This window comes from Metarhizium brunneum, chromosome 7 (genome assembly GCF_013426205.1).
Source record: "Metarhizium brunneum chromosome 7, complete sequence".
Classification (NCBI taxonomy): domain Eukaryota; kingdom Fungi; phylum Ascomycota; class Sordariomycetes; order Hypocreales; family Clavicipitaceae; genus Metarhizium; species Metarhizium brunneum.
This window is the reverse complement of record NC_089428.1, coordinates 1,850,658-1,869,946: the sequence shown is the minus strand read 5'-3', so window position 1 is coordinate 1,869,946 and position 19,289 is coordinate 1,850,658. Positions and strand designations below refer to the sequence as shown.

The 19,289-nt window shown below is 53.5% G+C and overlaps 10 protein-coding genes across 10 annotated transcripts; 3 read left to right on the top strand and 7 right to left on the bottom strand.

The window, feature by feature from the left end:
• Window positions 1-114: 114 nt before the first annotated feature.
• Window positions 115-1,729, top strand: BSC6_3 (Bypass of stop codon protein 6; the record flags this gene model as incomplete). Its single annotated transcript, XM_014688253.1, has 5 exons — window positions 115-393; window positions 451-465; window positions 525-926; window positions 985-1,335; window positions 1,388-1,729. 5 exons carry the CDS (start codon window positions 115-117, stop codon window positions 1,727-1,729), a joined length of 1,389 nt encoding a protein of 462 aa, XP_014543739.1.
• Window positions 1,730-1,990: 261 nt separating this feature from the next.
• G6M90_00g111220 (uncharacterized protein) lies at window positions 1,991-2,767 on the bottom strand (the record flags this gene model as incomplete). Its single annotated transcript, XM_014688254.1, has 3 exons — window positions 1,991-2,306; window positions 2,362-2,598; window positions 2,667-2,767. The coding sequence occupies 3 exons, from the start codon at window positions 2,765-2,767 to the stop codon at window positions 1,991-1,993; spliced, it is 654 nt and encodes a 217-aa protein (XP_014543740.1).
• A 574-nt stretch (window positions 2,768-3,341) lies between these two features.
• Window positions 3,342-4,867, bottom strand: G6M90_00g111210 (uncharacterized protein; the record flags this gene model as incomplete). The annotated part of the gene is made up of 6 exons (XM_066131824.1): window positions 3,342-3,428; window positions 3,488-3,606; window positions 3,661-4,524; window positions 4,577-4,649; window positions 4,701-4,769; window positions 4,820-4,867. 6 exons carry the CDS (start codon window positions 4,865-4,867, stop codon window positions 3,342-3,344), a joined length of 1,260 nt encoding a protein of 419 aa, XP_065987860.1.
• Window positions 4,868-5,953: 1,086 nt separating this feature from the next.
• SRM1 (Guanine nucleotide exchange factor SRM1) lies at window positions 5,954-7,750 on the top strand (the record flags this gene model as incomplete). Its single annotated transcript, XM_066131823.1, has 3 exons — window positions 5,954-6,080; window positions 6,164-6,819; window positions 6,884-7,750. 3 exons carry the CDS (start codon window positions 5,954-5,956, stop codon window positions 7,748-7,750), a joined length of 1,650 nt encoding a protein of 549 aa, XP_065987987.1.
• A 175-nt stretch (window positions 7,751-7,925) lies between these two features.
• On the bottom strand, window positions 7,926-8,980 carry G6M90_00g111190 (uncharacterized protein; the record flags this gene model as incomplete). Its single annotated transcript, XM_014688257.1, has 2 exons — window positions 7,926-8,293; window positions 8,338-8,980. The coding sequence occupies 2 exons, from the start codon at window positions 8,978-8,980 to the stop codon at window positions 7,926-7,928; spliced, it is 1,011 nt and encodes a 336-aa protein (XP_014543743.1).
• Window positions 8,981-9,590: 610 nt separating this feature from the next.
• Window positions 9,591-10,347, bottom strand: LYS (N,O-diacetylmuramidase; the record flags this gene model as incomplete). Its single annotated transcript, XM_014688258.1, has 2 exons — window positions 9,591-10,127; window positions 10,201-10,347. The coding sequence occupies 2 exons, from the start codon at window positions 10,345-10,347 to the stop codon at window positions 9,591-9,593; spliced, it is 684 nt and encodes a 227-aa protein (XP_014543744.1).
• Window positions 10,348-12,123: 1,776 nt separating this feature from the next.
• On the bottom strand, window positions 12,124-13,566 carry MOT10 (Monocarboxylate transporter 10; the record flags this gene model as incomplete). Its single annotated transcript, XM_014688259.1, has 2 exons — window positions 12,124-13,322; window positions 13,374-13,566. 2 exons carry the CDS (start codon window positions 13,564-13,566, stop codon window positions 12,124-12,126), a joined length of 1,392 nt encoding a protein of 463 aa, XP_014543745.1.
• Window positions 13,567-13,903: 337 nt separating this feature from the next.
• On the bottom strand, window positions 13,904-14,314 carry G6M90_00g111160 (uncharacterized protein; the record flags this gene model as incomplete). Its single annotated transcript, XM_014688260.1, has 1 exon — window positions 13,904-14,314. The coding sequence occupies one exon, from the start codon at window positions 14,312-14,314 to the stop codon at window positions 13,904-13,906; it is 411 nt and encodes a 136-aa protein (XP_014543746.1).
• Window positions 14,315-14,406: 92 nt separating this feature from the next.
• On the top strand, window positions 14,407-15,539 carry PHO2_1 (Acid phosphatase; the record flags this gene model as incomplete). Its single annotated transcript, XM_014688261.1, has 4 exons — window positions 14,407-14,554; window positions 14,607-14,725; window positions 14,778-14,971; window positions 15,023-15,539. 4 exons carry the CDS (start codon window positions 14,407-14,409, stop codon window positions 15,537-15,539), a joined length of 978 nt encoding a protein of 325 aa, XP_014543747.1.
• Window positions 15,540-16,602: 1,063 nt separating this feature from the next.
• G6M90_00g111140 (uncharacterized protein) lies at window positions 16,603-17,556 on the bottom strand (the record flags this gene model as incomplete). Its single annotated transcript, XM_014688262.1, has 1 exon — window positions 16,603-17,556. One exon carries the CDS (start codon window positions 17,554-17,556, stop codon window positions 16,603-16,605), a length of 954 nt encoding a protein of 317 aa, XP_014543748.1.
• Window positions 17,557-19,289: the final 1,733 nt, after the last annotated feature.

Here is a 19,289-nt window from a genome sequence, read left to right as displayed (position 1 = left end):
TACAAAGGCGCCGACTGGTTCAATTTCATCTGTTTAAATACGGCCGTCTGTATCGGTTCCCTTCGCCGCCGGCACGACATCACGCAGGATAAGCAAGAGAACAAAGACGCAGCCATGTCCGCAACGACGACTATTTCAGCCATCGAGCTGGAACAAATGCCGATGCCCATTGAGCCGGCTCCCGCAAAACAAGACATAAAGCAGCCCAATGTCCGCCCCGACGCAGCCTCCGGCTCGTCATGTCTCGTAGGTGACAACGGGGGCAGCGAGCCGTGTCCGCACCCGGCTGTCCCTGCGACGGAGCGCTGGAACGAGTCGCGGACGCATGTATACCGCATGGCGGCGTGTTTCTTTTCCTTTCTGGTCATGGGGGCCAACGACTCGGCCTACGGCGTAAGTCTGCTATACTTGCTGCAAGACGTCAACGGTTCTGTTGCTGACCGCGTGTAGCCTCTTCTTCCCTATGTATGTGTCCTGGGCGTTTTGTTCACCCGCGCCGGGGCCAAGCTGACGCGCTCTTGCAGCTCGAGAAATACTACAACCTCACGTATATTGTGGTGTCGCTCGTCTTCCTGTCCCCCTTTGTGGGCTACGTCTGCTCGGCCATCCTCAACAACTACCTCCACCACAGGGTCGGGCAGCGCGGTATCGCCGTCATCTGCGGCGCCTGCCACGCGGCCGCGTACACCATCATCGCGCTGCACCCGCCGTACATTGTGCTCGTGTTCGCCTTCATCCTCGCCGGGTTCGGCAACGGCGTGGCGGACGCTGCGTGGAACGCGTGGGTTGGCAATCTCGCCAACTCGAGCGAGGTGCTGGGCCTGCTGCACGCCTGCTACGGCGTCGGCGGCGCCGTGAGCCCGACAATCGCCACGACGCTCATTACCAAGGCGAATCTGGGGTGGTACTCATTCTACTACATCATGGTATGTTCCTGGAGATGGTGGCGTCGGAGAGAAAGGGGCGGGCTAATGCGTCGTGTAGATTGGCATGGCTGGCGTGGAGATGGTTGTTCTAGCCTCTGCTTTTTGGTCATCCTCGGGAGCAGAGTACCGCCGCATTCATAGCAGTGAGTCGAACAGGATGGGCCTCAGTGAGGCGCTTTTTTGCACGCCATCTGCGCGTGTGACGTGGGTGACTGCGGCTTTCCTATTGTGCTATGTGGGTGTTGAAGTCGCTCTTGGTGGATGGATCGTCATCTTTATGATCCGCGTTCGCCACGGCGAGGCTTTTGCCAGCGGCATGTCTGCTGTTGGTTTCTGGCTGGGAATCACTGCTGGCCGCGCCGTTCTTGGCTTCGTCACGCCCCGGGTTGGCGTCAAGCTATCTACTGCTGTGAGTTTCTGCGTCCCCCCTGTTTTGTATGGACATGCTCTCATATTGGTAGCTCTACATTGTTGCCGCGGGCGCTCTCGAACTCATCTTTTGGCTCGTACCGCAATTCTACGTATCTGTAGTGGCAGTCGCTTTCCAAGGCTTCTTCCTGGGCCCAATGTTCCCCAACGCAGTTCTCGTGGCTCAAAAGCTGCTACCACGCCAGCATCATGTCGTGGTCATCGGGTTTGCCGCCGCTTTTGGAGGCTGCGGTGCGGCCGTGTTGCCGTTTCTGACGGGTATTCTTGCGCAGGCAAAGGGTCCCATGGTTCTGCAGCCGATTGTGCTGGCATTGCTGGCCGTCATGCTGGGGATCTGGCTCTTCTTTCCGCGTGTCGAGACGAAAAGGGAATGAAATAAATTAAAATTGAGCGTTTTATATTTTGAAAAACTTTTATGGATATTGCATATACGAGGCGTAAAAGGTTTAGTTTGGGAATAGTTGGGTAGCTGTGGTTGCAATGGCGCTGGTACAAGTGGAAAGTGTCCTTGGGTAATTGACAAAACGGAGAAAATCATGAGAAGCTTGAGAACATGTTCATATGAGTCGTGTATATATACCTACCTATGTAGGTAGTCCTTGAAGGGTGTCTATATGCCACGCTTGATGCCAACCTCACAAGTCCGGCACGGGGTCAACCGTCTTCACAACCCGGGCCGGCGTGCCGATTGCCACCGAAAAATCTGGAATCGACTTTGTCACGACGCTCCCGGCGCCAATCGTACAGCCCTTGCCGATAGTCACGCCCGGCATGATGGTTGTGTTCCCGCCGATCCAGCAGTCATCGCCAATGCTGACGCTCTTGGCATACTCGACGCCGTCGCGGCGCGATTGCACGCCCGTCTCATGAGTGGCAGCGAAAATAGATACAAAGGGACCAAACTGCACCCTGTTGCCAATCTTGACGATGCCACAATCCAAAATGACAAGACTGTTGCAAGAAAGTTAGCCCAGGAAGCCAAGGGTGCCGGCGAGAGGCGAGGTACTTGAAGTTGGAGTAAAAGTTCTCTCCAATGGTAATGTTGCAGCCGTAGTCGATGTTGATGGGTGGCTCGATAAAAGCCCCCTTGCCGACTTTCCCAAAGGTTGACTGCAGCATGGCCTCGCGGTCTGCAAGGAGGGAGTCTGGGGTGGCGTCGTCGGGGAAGTGGTTGTTGTACTTGTGCATGAGGCGTCTTGCGCGGAAGCGGCCGTCTACAAGTTCTTTTGCCTGGGCATCGTACCTGGGCGGTATTAGTGAGGCTGTGGTTTATATGGTAGGGGGCTGCAGATAGAGTGGTGTTGGCCATACAGGACTCCTGATATCATTTTTTCGTAGTCTTCGCACCAGGGGGTGTTGGAGAGCGTTCGCGCAAACGCGATGGTTTCGGCGTCTTTTTCGGTGCTGGCCATTTTATGAAGGAAACGATGAATGCGAGAGAACAGAGACCAGGTGAGTGAAGACGGAACCAGAAATAGGAAATGGAACGTGGGAGTCTAGAGTGAACAGTGGAAGATGCGGATGAGCAGTCAAATAAATATATTGAGTCAAGTCGGCATGGACATTGGAACTTCCAAACGTGCACAGCCATGCCCAATATGAAGTCAACCGACTGGCTGAATGTGCGCCGCCCGCGCTCCCCCGAAATAGCGGGGCTCCAGGGCTAAGCGTGGCGCATCTCCTGCAGCAAGGGTCAACTGGTGCATGGCCGAGGCGGGGCGACGGGTGGCAGCGCTTAGTGAGCGTGGTCGCCGGACCGACAAGCTGTCAAAGATTCTGGTTGGCTGGAGGCGCTTTGACGAAACAACTTGACTATCTGGTACAATTGACGCCATACATATGTATCCTCCTGGCTGGCGATGCTGGCCAAGAATTTTCCAACTTCCCATATTGGACCTGCCCGTTCCTGACCGTCCCATGCCCGATTTCCCAGTCCTCCAGAGCCCAACATACACCGAGTCACCATCTACATCTATTGATCAGACTCTATCTCGACACTGCAAGTTCAACCGCCCGCTTCGCCGCCTGCCCAAAGTCCGACTCCACGACCAGCCCCAGATTTGCATCCTCGAGCTAACGGCCATGTCAGCGCTTGTCCGAACCTCAATCTTGACCTCATCATAGAGACTCACCATCTTCAATCCCTTTTCGGAATTTGTGCCCTGCAGCCGCACAACCATGGGCACCTGGATGTCCAACTCGCTCGTTGCGCCAATAATTGACTCGGCAATCATGTCACATTGCGTGATGCCTACCCGCCCACATGTCAGTTTATCCATTGACCACCATCCGATCACGTACGTACCGCCGTAAATGTTGACCAGAATGGCCTTGACTCTCTCATCGCGCGTAATGATCCGGAACGCCTGGATCATGGTATCTTTGGTCGCCTTTCCACCTGCGTCTAGAAAGTTGGCGCTCGCTCCGCCGTGGAACCCAATGGCGTCGTTGGTGGCCATGGCTAAACCCGCGCCGTTGACGACGTTGCCAATGTTTCCGTCCATTCTGACGTACACTAGGCCGTGTTTTTCGGCTTCCACTTCGTCGGGGACTTCTTGCGCCTTGTCGCGTAGCGCAGAGACTTCTTCCTGCCTGTGTTCGGCGGCCTTGTCAAATGCGAAATTGGCGTTTAAGCTGGTGAAGGAACCGTCAAGTGATCGTCCCAGAGGATTTATTTCAAGATGAGTGGCTTCTCGGTCTCGGAAGATGCTGTACAGTTGGGTTAGGATATGGGTCAAGTTTGCCGTTTCTTGGTCCGTCGTGCCCAGACGCTGCTGGATGTCTTGCACCAAGGCATTGGTGATGCCCTCCGATATGCCAAAGCCAAAGGTAAACAGGCTGTCAGGCCGTTCGCTGATGAGAACATCGAGTTCAACCCCGCCCTCTTTGGAGACAATGATGGCGGGCTGGTAGTTTTCCCGATCAATCGTCATGGCGAGGTACCATTGAGAATCGTAGGTTGCTGCCTCGGCAACGTAGAGCTTCTCCACGACATGGCCGTCGGTGCCATTGTCCTTTGTGAGAAGTCTCTGGTCGAGCATTTTGGATGCCACGTGCTCGGCTTGGTCCGGGGTGGAAACGGCTTGGATGCCGCTTTTGAGGCCATTGTCGAACTTGCCGGCGGCTCGTCCACGACCCAAGACTTGGGCTTTGATGATGCATGCCGGGCCTGCGATGTCAGCACTTTGAAGTGAGCATCCGTAGTCTGGAAGTGCAGTTACCCAGCTCTTGTGCTGCAATGCGGGCCTCACTGGCCGTTTTCACGGTTCGGCCGCGAGGAACAGGGACGCCATACTGCTCCCGTCAGTTCAGACTCACGAGAAGTTACGAGATTGAAGTTCCCACCTGTCTCAGAATGTTTTGCGACTGATACTCGTGCAAGCTTATCTGCCGAACCTGCTCCTTGCAAGTGAGCTACGCAGAGTCAGTACGAGTACAAACACCAAATGAGTGACACGACTTGCTCTTGGGGCGGCCTTCCAGAGGATCTGCGAGAATCTCGAGCTAGACATGCTTCGTCGTTCCTGACCGACCGGGCCTCGAGACGGAAGCCTTCCAAAGTGGACGCGGAGAGCAAATGATCGATGTGAGAATACTATCCAATTATAAGTTATAGCTTCGCTAGTATGCACCATTTCTGGTCGGGCGAGATGCACGAACAGATCATGAGGCACTCAAAGCATTCTACACAGCTTTGTGGAGATCGGCTACTTGGGTGGAGCATCATGACCCAATTTGGTCTGGGGTAGCTGGAGTTGGCGATGCTTATAACCGGGTGCCGAGGCTTTTGTAAGTCGTATCCTATTGCTGGCGGTGCTGAACTGTGGCTACTTTGAATGCACTTGAAGAATAGGCATATGTGCACGTTTAATTTGCGCAGGGTTTTTTTTTTTTTGCCGACTGTAAAATATGGCGGGAACTCCTTATACGTCCTCCTCTCATGAGTTTGATGTGATGAATATGTGGGGAGGACGGGTTGAAGCGGCCACAAAAGGACGTTGACGTCGAAATGATTGAAAAAGACATACCTCGATACTGTATGGCCGTCTGTGTAGTGTAAACGCCCCCAGCTGGGACTTAAGGATGCTGTCTGCGGTGATGAAGCATATTACGCTCCGAGACGCATCACGTCACGTATCTCGACCAGAAATCCGGCGTTTAGAGAGTTTCTGCGACCCTTCCCCTTTCTTCTTCTATCTTTTTTCTTTCAACTGACACTCTATTCTAAGTAATTATGTAAATTGCCCCCTGTGAGACAACATGGCGCCATTATGGTCTGTCCTACCCGCAGCTCCTGATCAACAACGAACAAGATTGCGCGGTCAATGTTGAATCGTCAGATCTTCAGTTGTGGGTCAGCCGTGCCCAGGATCAGGCAACACCGAACCTGATCCGCAGTCCACCAATCATTGTGGGCCAATCCAACTCAATTGGCTCGCCCGCGTTTATGCCGTTTGTGCCTGAGCCTTGCAGATTGAATGCCTGCTGACTAAGGCGAATTTTTTCCAGCTTCGAGCTCATAAGGTTGATTCACTTGCTACGCGACCAGTCCCGAAACACCATACGTTTTCTCAAAACAATCCGCAAAAGCCGTCATCATGGCGTCAAAAAAGCTTACCAGCACTTCTCGAAAGGAAAATCCTACTAAGGCTACCGTCATAAAAAAAGAACCAGCTAAGCCCGCCAAACGGGCGACTGTCGCAAAGAAAAACACTAGCGAACCAGGTCAGTCCTCGAGCCCATCTCGACGCGCCCCAGCGTATCAGACAATCATTCCACGACTTAAATTCTAACATTTTAATAAAAAGTGGTTAATGGAAAGACACACAATGAACCAGATCCCAAGCCGACTAAGCGAAAGCGCGTCGCAGAGGAAGATGAAGACGATGTTGCGCGCCGCAGAAAAACTATAAAGAATGAAGCTCCCAAAGAACGAAAACATGTCAAGCCTGTGGCCAAGAAGCCCGTCAAGAAGGAGAAGCCCATCATTGAAGAGCCGGCCGCTCTCAACAAAGCACCTACTGAGCTTATTGCTGTCTTTTCGTTCGGCAGCGGCGAATGTGGCGAGCTTGGTCTCGGTCCCAAGCGCACAGCTGCACTCGTTCCCAAGTTCAACCCAGCCCTGGACCCCAATGAGGCTTCCAAATATCACATTGTTCAGCTTGCTTGCGGCGGCATGCACACCATTGCTCTCACCGCTGATAACAAGATCCTGACTTGGGGCGTCAACGATGAGGGGGCTCTGGGAAGAGACACTGCTTGGGAGGGTGGCCTCAAGGACATGGACGCCGAATCCGACAGCGGCGACGAAGACGGCGAATTGAATCCACACGAGTGTACCCCAACCGAGGTTCCTTCCAAGAATTTCCCTAAGGGCACAGTCTTCACCCAGGTTGCCGCCGGTGATAGCTGCAGCTTCGTGCTGACCCAGACTGGAAGCGTCTACGGATGGGGATCATTCCGAGTAGGTGACACCGACATCCTCTGAACCGCATATAATGACATAGCTTATTGACACCCCTCATTAGGATAACAAAGGAGACAGACGATTCACAAAGACCCAGAACGACAAGGTTGTCGAGATTCAGAACGACCCCATTCTGATTCCAGAGCTTGAAAATGTCATACAAATTACTTGCGGTGCCAATCATGCGCTGGCCCTCGACAAGTCGGGCCAGGTTTGGGGATGGGGATCATACGAGCAGAACCAGCTTGGCCGACAGCCGTTTGGTCGATACCAGCAGGAGACTCTGCTGCCTCGCCAGGTTCGAGTGTGCACCCGCCCCATTAAGTACATTGCCTCTGGCGAGTACCACTCCTTTGCTGTCGATCGCAAGGACAACGTTTGGGCATGGGGTCTGAACAGTTTCGGCGAGGCCGGGTACGCCAAGGAAGCTGGTGGCGACGAAGCCATCCTGCCGTACCCCATGAAGATTCGCGACCTCTGCGGCAAGGGCGTTGTATCCATGGCCGGCGGCACCCACCACTCTGGAGCTGTCACCGAGGACGGCAAGGTCTACATGTGGGGGCGTCTTGATGGCGGCCAGCTGGGCATTGACTTCTCACAAAGCCAGCTCGACGACGAGCACCTCGTCCGCCGCGACGAGTACAACAAGCCCCGCATTTGCCTGCGGCCTACTGTTGTCCCCGAGTTGGGCAATGTCGTCGACGTCGCCTGCGGGACCGACCACACCATTTTCATCAACAACGAGGGCGTAGGCTATGCCACCGGGTTTGGATCCGTCGGCCAGCTCGGCCTAGGCAACGAGGATGACTCAAATACCGCCCAGCGCATTCGGGGCAAGGACATCAAGGGCAGAAAGCTCGTGGGTGCTGCTGCGGGCGGCCAGTTCTCCGTGGTCACCAGCACGTCTGCCGTGCCCAAGACGGAGTGAGGAGCCGCGTTTGGATTGATAAAATTACTTGTATAAAAGATGGATGGAATGGTTTGCAACTGGATGGATCAGCATGTGTTCTTCTTTTTTTTCCTCCTTTCCTTTGGTTTGATAGAGGCACCACAAGTTTGCACACGAAGCTTAATATTATGACTTGAGAGCTCATACATGCTATCTATGGACCATGTGATGTAGCCACGATCTGCGCCTTCATACACACCGTCCCGTCCTTGTCGGCCACCACGTCGTACACGCCGTCTCTCACGTCCCCCGTCTGGATGGTATACGTGTCCCCCGCGTAGAGGGGAGCCACGGCACGGTACGCAACGCTCGCCGGCGACGCGCCCGCGCCCCCGCCGTGAACGTCGCCCCAGTAGTCGAGCATGTTGATCAGGTTCAGCGGCCCGTGGACCACGACGCCGGCGTGGCCCTCGACGCCGCGGCTCCATCCTGCGTCGTAGTGGATCTTGTGCCCGTTGAAAGTAAGTGCCGAGAAGCGAAACAGCCCAACGGCCGACCAGGTGAGCTGCCGCGCGGGGAAGCCTGTCCATTAGCAACGGCACGTCGTTTTAGGGGGGGGTGCTCACCTCTCTGGCCGGGGATGTCGGTTATCGCGGTGGGGAGGGATGCCTGCGCGGGAGGGCGCGGTTCCGGCGGCGAGCCGGTGCGGAAGTCGGTTCTGAAGATCCACGAGCGCGTGTCGACGAGGCCGGCGCCGCGCGGGCCCCGGAGCTCCTTTTCCACCTCGACGAGGACCATTTCGCGGCCGCTGGACGTGCTCGTCTTGGCGGCGGCGCTGAGGAGCCGCGTGTGCTCGGAGACGGGGTCGCCTACGCGTAGGGGCGAGGCGGTCCAGGACATGTGCCCGCCTGCCCACATGCGCCGCGTGAAGGGGGCGGGGGCGTTGAAGGTCCGGTCTGTGCCGTCGGGGCCGAGGGCGCTTTCGAGGCCGCCTGGTGTGAAGTAGACGAGGTGGTGGCCGGGGGGGATGGGCGTGCCCGGGGCTGGCGGGGAGGTGAGGATGTTTTGGGCGTGGATTGTCGGGCGGTTGAGTGTTAGGGAGAGCTTTTGGAGCTGGTTTGCGTCGAGGACCTGGTGCTGGATGAGGGTTTTGCCGTGGAAGGTTTCCAGGAGGCGGGCTGCGGCGGCGGATGCGGATGTTGGTGATGGTGATGGTGTTGTGTATGCTCGTTTGGAGGGCGTGATGCGCCGGAGCGCGGAGGGGCGCATTTTGGCGTGTTTTTCTCGGGGGTTATATGTCTGTGGAGTTGGTTTGGGGTGTATTTGGTTCTGAATTGAGCTGGTGAGTTGTGTTGTTGAGAAGTTGTGACGATGGCTGACGGTTGGTGCCGCCGGTTATAAGATTCCGGGTGTGGTGGAGCGAGTTGCCGAGTTGGTGCAGGTGGTGCGGCAGGTTCAATATGTTACGATGACTTGAAGAATGGGTTCAGAATAGGAATGAGACTTATTTTGGTTCAAATATAATTGTAGTTTGGTGTTGGGTAGAAAATACTTGGCGTTATGGAGCGAGTTGCCGATGGGCAATTCGGCAGAGGTGTAAGCGGTTGGGGGTTCAACACGTTTGCATTGTTGCAGTTACCATAGGACCGGAATGAGAAAAATACATGTATTCACAGTATATTTACCATCTTGCAAATCGCACCGTCTCAGCCATCACACCGTCGAGTACATTCAGAGTGTAACAGAAGTATTGGCATCTTGACACGCAACCCCCCTTGCTGAATCATTACACAAACTCAAGAGACGATTTACATCATTTCGCAAGACTTTTCGCCGACGCAACATATTCTCAGTGACACAAGGTAACTCATCCCCGAAACTAGGAAGCATTCGCAATGCGCTTCAGCTGGTCGAGGTTGCCGTTGAAGATGTCATTGTCGCCGCCCCAAGGCGCCTTGTCGCTATTCTGCCAGATGGTCTGGTAGCTCCAGCCGGCAGGCAAGGTGCCGACAGAGGTAGCATAACGAGCCACCACAAGAGGGCACTTGCTGCCAAAGGCGGTGCTGCTGCCGGTGCACTGGTTCCACCAACTCGTCGACGTGTAGATGAGCGGGTAGACGCCCGTCTTGGAGCGGTACGTCTCGACAAAGTCGGAGATCCAGCTGACCATGGCGCTGGCCGAGAGCCCGTAGCAGGTGCTCCCGCTTGGGTTATACTCGAGGTCGACCATGCCGGGCAGCGTGATGCCGTCCCGGGACCAACCACCGCCATGGGCGAGGAAGTAGGTTGCCTGCGCGGCGCCCGACCCCGATCCCGGGTGCGCGAAGTGGTAGCCGCCGCGGATGAGGCCGGCCTGCGTTGCGCCCGTGTAGTGCGAGCTGAAGGACGGGTCGATGTACGTTGTGCCCTCGGTGGCCTGCCATTTGGTCGTGTTAGACGGGGTTTGCGTGGTCTGGTATAGTTGGGCCGTGAGGCTGTGAGCGTCGTACCTTGATAATGACGAACCGGGCGCCGTCGGCGTACGCCTTCTTAAAGTCCACGTTGGGCTGGTAGTGGGAAATGTCGAAGCCGGCAACCGTGGCCGTGGCAAGGTTGGCCATGGAGGCGAGGACCGCGAAGAACGCAACTGACTTCATGGTGGTGGAGGGCTCTGGATCTGACCTGCTTGCCAACGTGAAGCCATTGAATGGAGAGCATTCGCAACTTATATACTTTGAACGCTTGGAACTGGTGAAGCCAACCACTTGCTTTCTGTGGCGTCAGACAAGCTGTTTCTACCGCCTAATTGTGCGGTCCTTCAAGGGGGAGTTTGGCGGCGGATTAGAGTTGGCATGCCGCGCGATACAGAATGGGAATGACCTGCGTCAAAAGTGTCTTTGACGTCTGAGACGGCTTGATTTACCCCCGTGTGCTTCTGCCTCACCTGCCGGGATGCTCAATTGGCCTGATGGCAGCATGGCCGGCAGGCACATCCCCTGCGAAAACAGTAGAAACAATCTAACATGGAGGGCGCCAATTTTGTTTAGCCTCTTCGTCATAGTGGAAGGGATCTGCGATCCGCGATCCGCGATCCGTTGTGGCAACGCTGGTGCTCCGTGGACCCTGATCAACCATGATGGCCGATGTATGAAAGCAAGAAGAATTCACTTTGGATTCTTCAAAACGACAAGATATCAAAACCACTGTCATCTCATGCCATCTGCAGATTTACACCAATGTCGAGATGGGTCCAATTGGGTTGGATATGGCACTGGTAAACAATTGAATCGCCAACCATCGGCAGGTTATTGTCGCCCAAGCCCCCTCAGACAAAGAGGACACCAGACGGATGATTGTCTCTCCATCTTACCGGCTGGCGTAACTTTTGGTGGTTTTCGAGTTGAAGTTCAGAGCGGGGCGGAAGAGGGGGTTACATTTACGTTCGATCTGAGCAAGTTCCGCCAACCTTGAGCGACGGTGGATAGGCAAGACTAGGCGGCTTGCGGGAGGTAACTAGATGGCGCCGTGTCCAAAGCAGCTGAACATTTGCGGTTTCATTCTAATGTTGCCAATGCCACAATTATCCGGTGGAGAAGTAGCCCGTGGCCGTCCTACACGGCACCAGATGTTAGCGCTGAGACAAGCCACGGCGTTGCGGGAGAACAAGCCGCCTGCCATCAAGACATTTCAATGTTCGGATCCGAATCGTCCCCAAGATGCGGTCAATCCGCAGCATTGCTTGTCTGGATATGAGTTGAACCCTGACTGGATTTACTCCTTGGCGGTTACCCAGTAGGTGATTGTTTGTCATCTGGCGAAATCTACAGTCGGTCAGACACATTACATCGCAGTGAGGGTATTGCCGTTTGTGTCCGGCGCCGATCGCTCGCGTCATAAACGAGGACCGCGCCAGGTTGGGCATGAGGATAAAAGAAGTTCAACCCCCTGCTCGTAGTGCATGTGAGTGTTTCACAATCTTGTAGATGAGCATTACTGCGCCGTCCTGGAGGCTTCATGACGAGGGACAACAAGGATGGTGCGCACTGCATGCCCGATTTGTAGGCGCTTGAGTTTTCGGTATAAGTGAGGGCGGCGTACGGGCATTCGGGTTCATTATCGCCGGATGAGCTATCAACCAGCCTCGGCAACCATGTCCGCTTTCTGCTGTCTTTCTGTGTTGCCGGGAAAACCTTGCAAATCCCTTTTACCTGCGCTACAGACATGCATGAGATGGATCCGCCAACTCGACCCCAAGTAATGCTCTATCCGTCGTGTATTTTTCCCAATCAGGTGAAGCAATGGCCGACACACAACCGTTCTTGCCAGGCTAGTGTAGACACAAGAACACTACAACTCTAGCCAGTGTCTTCTTCTATGTATATACGCCAACATAACTAAAACTCTTTGCTTCTTGCACTGCCTCAAGTTCAGTCTCAGGGATGTCGAATAGGCAGACATTCTGAGAGGCCCTGGGAGGTGGCCTTGTTAAGCAATTTCCAGTACGAGCCCCAAGCACCCAGAATCGCCGTGATTCCCGTGCACAAGATCATAGGCCCGTATATGGTGGCATAGCCCAAGGATTCCTCGGACAAGGCACCTCGTGCTGTCGTCAAGGCACCACTGACAGGCCCCCCGAGCACGAAACCGACACCTCTTCCGCCAAGAAGCATGCCGAAAATGACGGCCGTATCCGAAGACGAGTCGTCCCGCTTGATCTCCCTCATCATGGAAGACCACGTGCTGCTGAAGCCCCCCGCAAAGAAGCCATAGACTAAAACAAAGACAATCATGTTGGCGAAGTGACGACTGAGCCCCCAGAGCAGAAAGACGGGCACGGCACTCCCAAACGACGAGATGAGAATGACCGCCGTGGCCGACATTCTGTCGCCGAGAACGCCGTGGACCACGGCGCCGGGGATGGACGCAAACGAGAACAAGGCGACGAGAACCGGCCCGCTGACCGACGACAGTCCAATGTTGGAGGCGTAGGTGGCCATGTAGGTGCTCGGCATGATGTAGCCAAGAGCCTGGATAGCGATGCCGAGCTGCATCATCCAGAAGGGCGCACGGCGCAGGAACCCAAAGGACAGAGGGCGGGCCTGGGTCGAGGGCGGCAGCGGCACACGCGGCTTCAGGAAGAACAGCAGCGGGCACGTCAAGACCACCGACGCCACCGTCCACGAGAGCAGCGTCGCCCTCAGGCCGAAGCGGTCCAGCAGCGCGCTGAAGACAAAGGGCATGGCGACACCGACGGCCGCCTTGCCGCTCCACATGACGCCGTACGCCATGCCCTTGCGCTGCACAAACCACTCGTCCATGTACATGGAGATGGGGCTGAAGAGCAGCCCGCACCCAACGGCGTAGAGCACGCCCTGCGTGGCAACGAGCCCGCCCACCGAGTCGACAAACGCCGACGACACCAGCGACGCGACGGTGACGAGCAGGCCCAGCGGGCCGCACCATCGGCGCAGACGGGGGTGCCGGTGAAGGAGGAGGAAGGCCACCGGCATCATCAGGTACATGATGCCCATTTGCGACGTGCCAATCGTGGCAAACGACCCGGGCGAGCCGGCCATGCCGCTCTTGGAGCTGCTGTAGTACTCCTGGAAAATGCCGTACGACACGGAATACCCTGCCGAGTGTTAATCGCCATTCCCGCGACGGAAGCTTGGTCGAGGCTGACCCCATATCGGAACCTGGGCCACGGTGCAGCACGCGAGGCTCACGTAGGCGCCTCGCCCGCGGTCGGTGGGCGGCAACGAGCGGCCGTTTTGCAGCATGTCGTCGTGGTCGCGGTCGTGGTCGCGGTCGTGGGCCGGGCCACGCTCGCGGCTGACGAAGCTGAGCTCTCTCGATTCGGGCTCGCGTTCACTCATGGCGAGGGTTGAGTAGTTGGTGGGTATGTTCTCCTGGAGCGGAACAGATGTCGACGGAAACTATTTAAACAACTCTTGATCGATCCATGGCGATGACGGGCAGCGTGTGGGGCTGTGGAAAAGATTGATGGCCGACATCGCCCACTGATCTGCAAATTGTGACGTTTTGTTGGTGACGCTGGTGGCCTGCATTTTGTGTCGTGACGGCATGCTCATCCCCTTCTCTTTGGCTGTGGATCGGCTTGCGGAGACTTGCTTATGTAAGAGAATTATGAGGCAGAGGAACCTCCACAAGCCATTCCGCAGTCAACGAGATTCGACAGCTTGCTCAATCGCTTCACGCATCAATGATCGCTCTTCCTCCCGAGATGTGCACGGGCACGCGACTCCTTGTCGTTTTTGGTCCAGTATCCGCCACCCCGCGGTGAGCTCCGGCGCCGATCCATCTCGCATGCGGCTGGTCATCTGTAGATTGTGCTTGATCCAATGGGAGCTTCATATCCGTGTCCCGCTGCCAACGACCCGGCTGGTACCGCCATGCCGTGTCTGCAAGGTAGACCATGCGCAGCGCCAGGGACGGGCTGATGCTCCATGGTTCGGGCTCCAAAGCAAAGTCTTGTTGGAAGAGATGGCTTGCCAGTTGACCAGAAAGAGCTTCGTGCATTCCCGGCTGAGCAGTCCAACTCTTTGCTTGTGGCCGAGGCTCCCGACTATTCGTCAATGATAAGCCCGCCAGTTGCTGTTCCATGGCTGTCGTGAACCATTCGACTTGCTAGACGACTTCAACCAGCAGAACGGCTTGCCCTTTACTCGGCTTCCTATCCGCTGCCCGGCCTCGTCATGCGCTTCTCAACTTTGCTGGCGGGCTTGACGCTGGGCTTTGCATCTTCGTCGCAGGCAATCAACATTCTCCTCAACAATGACGACGGGTTTGCATCAGGGAATCTGCGCGAGGTGTACCGCTTGTTGAAAACGGCCGGTCACGACGGTCAGTATGGCAAAGCCACCCGCAACTAGCATGTGTAGCTCACAAAAGCCAGTCTGGATTGTTGCGCCGGCCACCGAACAGAGCAGCCAAGGCGGCCGTTCATCCTTCACAGAACTCGGCAACCTGACTGGGCCGTCACAATACGACATTATTCCCGCGGGCGCCCCTTCAGTACGTCATGCGAGCCCTTGGGGGTTACCTTTTCCCATCACTGACGTCTCAGGTCGGCACCGACCCTCACGATTCCCAAATCTGGTACTACAACGGAACACCCGCCGCGTGTACGTTTGTTGCGCTAGACTACGTTCTTCCCCGACACGCGCCCTTCCACGTCCCCGACCTCATCGTGACGGGACCGAATTTCGGAGCCAACCTCGGTCCATTTGTTTGGACCCTGTCAGGAACCGCCGGCGCATCGTAAGTCGTTTCTTCAACGGCACTGTGTCACATTGCTCACCTCCACTTCAGCTACGCCGCAACGGAGCGATCCGTGCCAAGCATCGCCATTGCGGGGAGTAATAAAAAGATTGCCTATTTCGACATCAAAAACGAAACCAACGAGGCCACATGGACGGCCAGGGTCTCGGTAAAGGTCATTGAGCAAATCATCCGCAGCGCTCCCGACGGCGGCCCCCTGCTTCCTCTGGGCTACGGCTTGACCGTCAACATTCCCCTTCTCACGGCGAACAATACGGATCCCGAGATTGTCCAGACACGCATGACGGGAAACGCGCACATCAATGAGGCCGTTTGGGATCCAGCCACGGGCGTCTTTCATTGGGCCAATATCAAGCCGTACTCGGCGGGTCTGAATGCGTGTGTGAATGGTGACTGTCGGCTTCCTGGCGAGACGTATGTTGTGGAGAGTGGGAGGGTTTCTGTGTCGGTGTACATTACTGATTATGATGCGCCTGCGACCGAGTACACGCAGAGCATAAGGGAGCGCGTCAAGCCCCTGACGAAGAACTGTTCAACAGCGAAATAGGTCACCTGGTAGCTCGACTTGGTGGTTTTCCCTAGATGTTGACCAAATGTAAAGGCGTTTTACGCTTGAGTTTGACTACTTGGACATTTGCACATCTTGAATAGAGCCGCCAAATATGTACGTGACGGACAAGCAGGGAGTCATACAGTAGGCTGACAGGGACAAGGCCCTAGTCATGGAAGTTGGTGAATATGTCTGCTAGCACGAAAGCCTTGGGTAACGAACGCTAAGCAGCCACTTGGGGTCAAAGAAAGGACTGTATGTACTGGCGGAGCATGGCAAGGGAGAAACGCCGCACTCGAGCACTTGCGTTTCATTTACTAGCGCTGCTTTACTACGTGAGCACTTGTAAACCTTGGCAGATACAACAAGGGAAACGATTAGATGAAACAGCCGATGGTGTTAAAGAAAAGAAACTGGATAGGAAACATGACCAAGCCTTTACCAACTGTGATGAGTTATGAATGCCTAGGGAATCATTTAATTTCTGCTTTTGCTTGCAGACTTGCTGTGCTGTGCGGTTACACCGTCAGCTGTCCACTATTCAACCTTTACATAGCGTGTAGGATAATGTTGCCTTGGTGTTGACTTGCTTGTTAGATACGTCTGTTTGCAGATATGCAGGGGTTGGGCAGAAAATACCCCCAAGGGAGAGCTAAATACCGTCGACACTTGGATTCATTTCACACCCAGTTTGAACTTGAATGATGACAGAAGGGTTCATGCCGAATGTGTTATAAATACCACAAAGTTGGTGAAAAGCTTGAGCAAAACTTGCGAGGTTTTACTATATCTGGGTGTCGAAATGCCAGGCTTTCTTGGATGGCGTCTTATAACATCTCATACGCGACAAGTCGAGACTTTTATATTTCGCAGTTGACACGAATTTGGTATGCTTCTCGCGATAGTTGGCGAGATGACGAATAAAGTGATGGTATCTGAATATGCAACATTGGACTTTCACAATTGACGATGCACCTGAAACCTAGTCGTGGTCAACCATGATGAACCATAACCACAGTTCATATCCATTGCCCAGAACTTGGCATCCAAGTGGTCAGAACTAGTCGGAAGGCCTGGATACTTTTTGCACTTCACGCGTGTTCTGCACCACCAACCACACGAGCTTCTCAGTAGCGGCGACCTCCTTATCAGTCTTGTGCACAGATCTCATGAGAGATTCTCTCTTCTTCCGCGTCGTCGCACCAGGCACCTGGTAGAGTTTGTGCAGTGCCTTGCCACGAGCCTCCTCCATCAAGACTTCCGATCCTACGTGCCACTTCCAGATGGCCCGCTCCCTGCAGTCTTTGATATCCTTGGCATGTTTGTGCCGCACACCGCACTGCTCGACGGGGCTCACCCTGCCGGATAGGGCCAGAAGCTGACGCTCGGGAACCGTGTAGGCGGAACGCTTGCCTCCCCTCAAGTCATCCCTCGTCGGGACGGCAAACATGGGGTGCAGCGGAGCCAGCAGATCCGCATCGGGGCCGAGGCTCAGCAGACGCCGCAGCTCTTTCGAGTTGACGATTCTGGCGGTCAAGCCCACGGGGTTGAAGAGCGTTTCGTTCATCTTCTTGAGGTAGCCGACCTTGCGCGAGGTCGGGCCAGAGACGGAACCCCAGAAGGCCGCCGTGCCAGCTAGTTGGACCAGTGCGCCGGCAAGTCTGGTGAAGCCCGAGGGATCCAAGTGTCCCACGAGCTTGATGGCGCTCCCGGCCTGGGAAATGTACGTGAAGGCCTTGCTGCCTCGCTTGTGGACGTTGAGCGCGTCGATGAAGGCGATGAATTGGGCTTGGGGGATGCCAAACGCTCCCAGGGCCGGCGCGTAGCATCGTGTGAAGGGCTTGCCGACACATTTGTACCGCGACGGGTCTCCGCACACGCGTGGTATGACGACGGGTAGAGCGAGTTGAGAAGCTAGCGGTTTGCGCTTGATCTTTGCTGGCTTGTAGAATCGTTGGGCGTCCTCGATGCTGCTAGCATGGAGGTGAATATCTTGATGGCTGGTGAAGGACATGGTGCAAGGGGATACAAGTGCCAAATATGTGAAAGAAATCAGACCCGAGTGCTCTCATGGTTTGGGTGTGAAAGCTCAATTTATTTACTTTGGAAATTTGGCGAGATGGGCAAAACTACCCTTCCATTACCAGATTCTGCCTTGGCGAAGAGGGCGTTTAACGATCGTGTTGCATTATATACGCCTTTTCATGCCACGAACGAAACTAGTTGGTGGCGCCAACTGCAAGAAAATAGGCAACACTCAATTTAGGAACTGGCTGCATCAAATAAGCCAACAAGATTCTATTGCTTCGGTTCGACGCAAGTCAACGTTGTCTTGGATTGTGAAGCGTGGATATTTGAGGCCCCGATCGCCCATATTACCTTTTACTCTTCCTTACTCTTCTCATCCCCCGGTTCTATTTCTGGATACATCATGTCAACGGGACCATACAAGACTCTGGGCTGCAGCCACCGGCTTGACCACTACCGCCACCGCCACTTTCTGGCTTGTTCCGTGAGCGTGCAAGAGCAGGCTCCAGGCTGAGGATAATAGGTGTCGCCGGAAGAGTTTTGCCGAAGAGGGTGTATACTGGAACTTTCCGAGGTCGATAACTCGGGTTATTGCTTTTAGTTAAAGCTAATATATAATCTTAGCTTTGGTACCCTCCGTAATGAGGGGGAAAACTATAACACAGAGCTACTTTTTATTAACTAGCTCCATGGTATTCTTCTTAATTTTCCCCTTTATTTTTTATTTTTTTTTTATTTTTTTAGTTATTTTATTAAGTTTTTTAACTTTTTTAGTATTCTTAGCCTTTAATAATATATCCCTTTTCTTATTAATATCCTTTATAATAATAGCCTTTTTATTACCCTTTTAGGCTTATTAGCTTTAATCCCTAAAGTTATAATAGGTAATTTACTTGTGTTGGGCTTATTACCTTTTTTGGCACTAGTCATGGTTGTGGTTTCTTTTCTAGGTTATTGATTGCCGACCGAGTCTGACATTAGTAAGTGAGAAGCTATAGTGCTTCAGGGAGCAATGTAAAGCCGGAGACCCACGAGTAGCTGCTTTGCAGAGCGATTTGTTTAAATTGGTACGGTGATTGCAGGGAAGATGATGGGCTTCGCGAAAGTTGGGCGTAGACTTCGTTGATTTATGTTATGTCAGATTGCTCTGAGTTTTTTAGGGTATAACTCACGTGGTTGTGAGTTATTATTATTATTATATGTATTTTTAACGCGTAAAGTTATAGGCTTTTACTAGTATATAAGGTTATAAATTACCTTTTAAGCTAGTAAATTTAACGTATTATAATACATATATATAGTGTTTTTTAAATTATATATTATTATTAAATTAGCTAAATATAACTATTAATTATATTATTAATAGGTCCTGGTAACTAACTAGCTTTTTTTTTATTTTTTTATTATAATTTAATAATTTTAGCTTTAATTATATTTTCATTTATAAAGTACTATTTAAGGGTTAAAAAGTTAAAATATAAAGGGTTCTTCTTAATATTAATAATAATAACTTATAAATTATAATGAAATTTAATAAAATTAATAATATTATTATATATTAAGGTAACATGTTATTATTGGTTTGTACTTTATGTATAATAGTTTATAGATAGCTATAGTAGATATTAGTATATAAATAATAGCTGGATCTGGTTAATTTAAGTACAGGCTAAGTAATATAATACGTTATGTTTCCTCTGGTTATAATTACCGGCATAT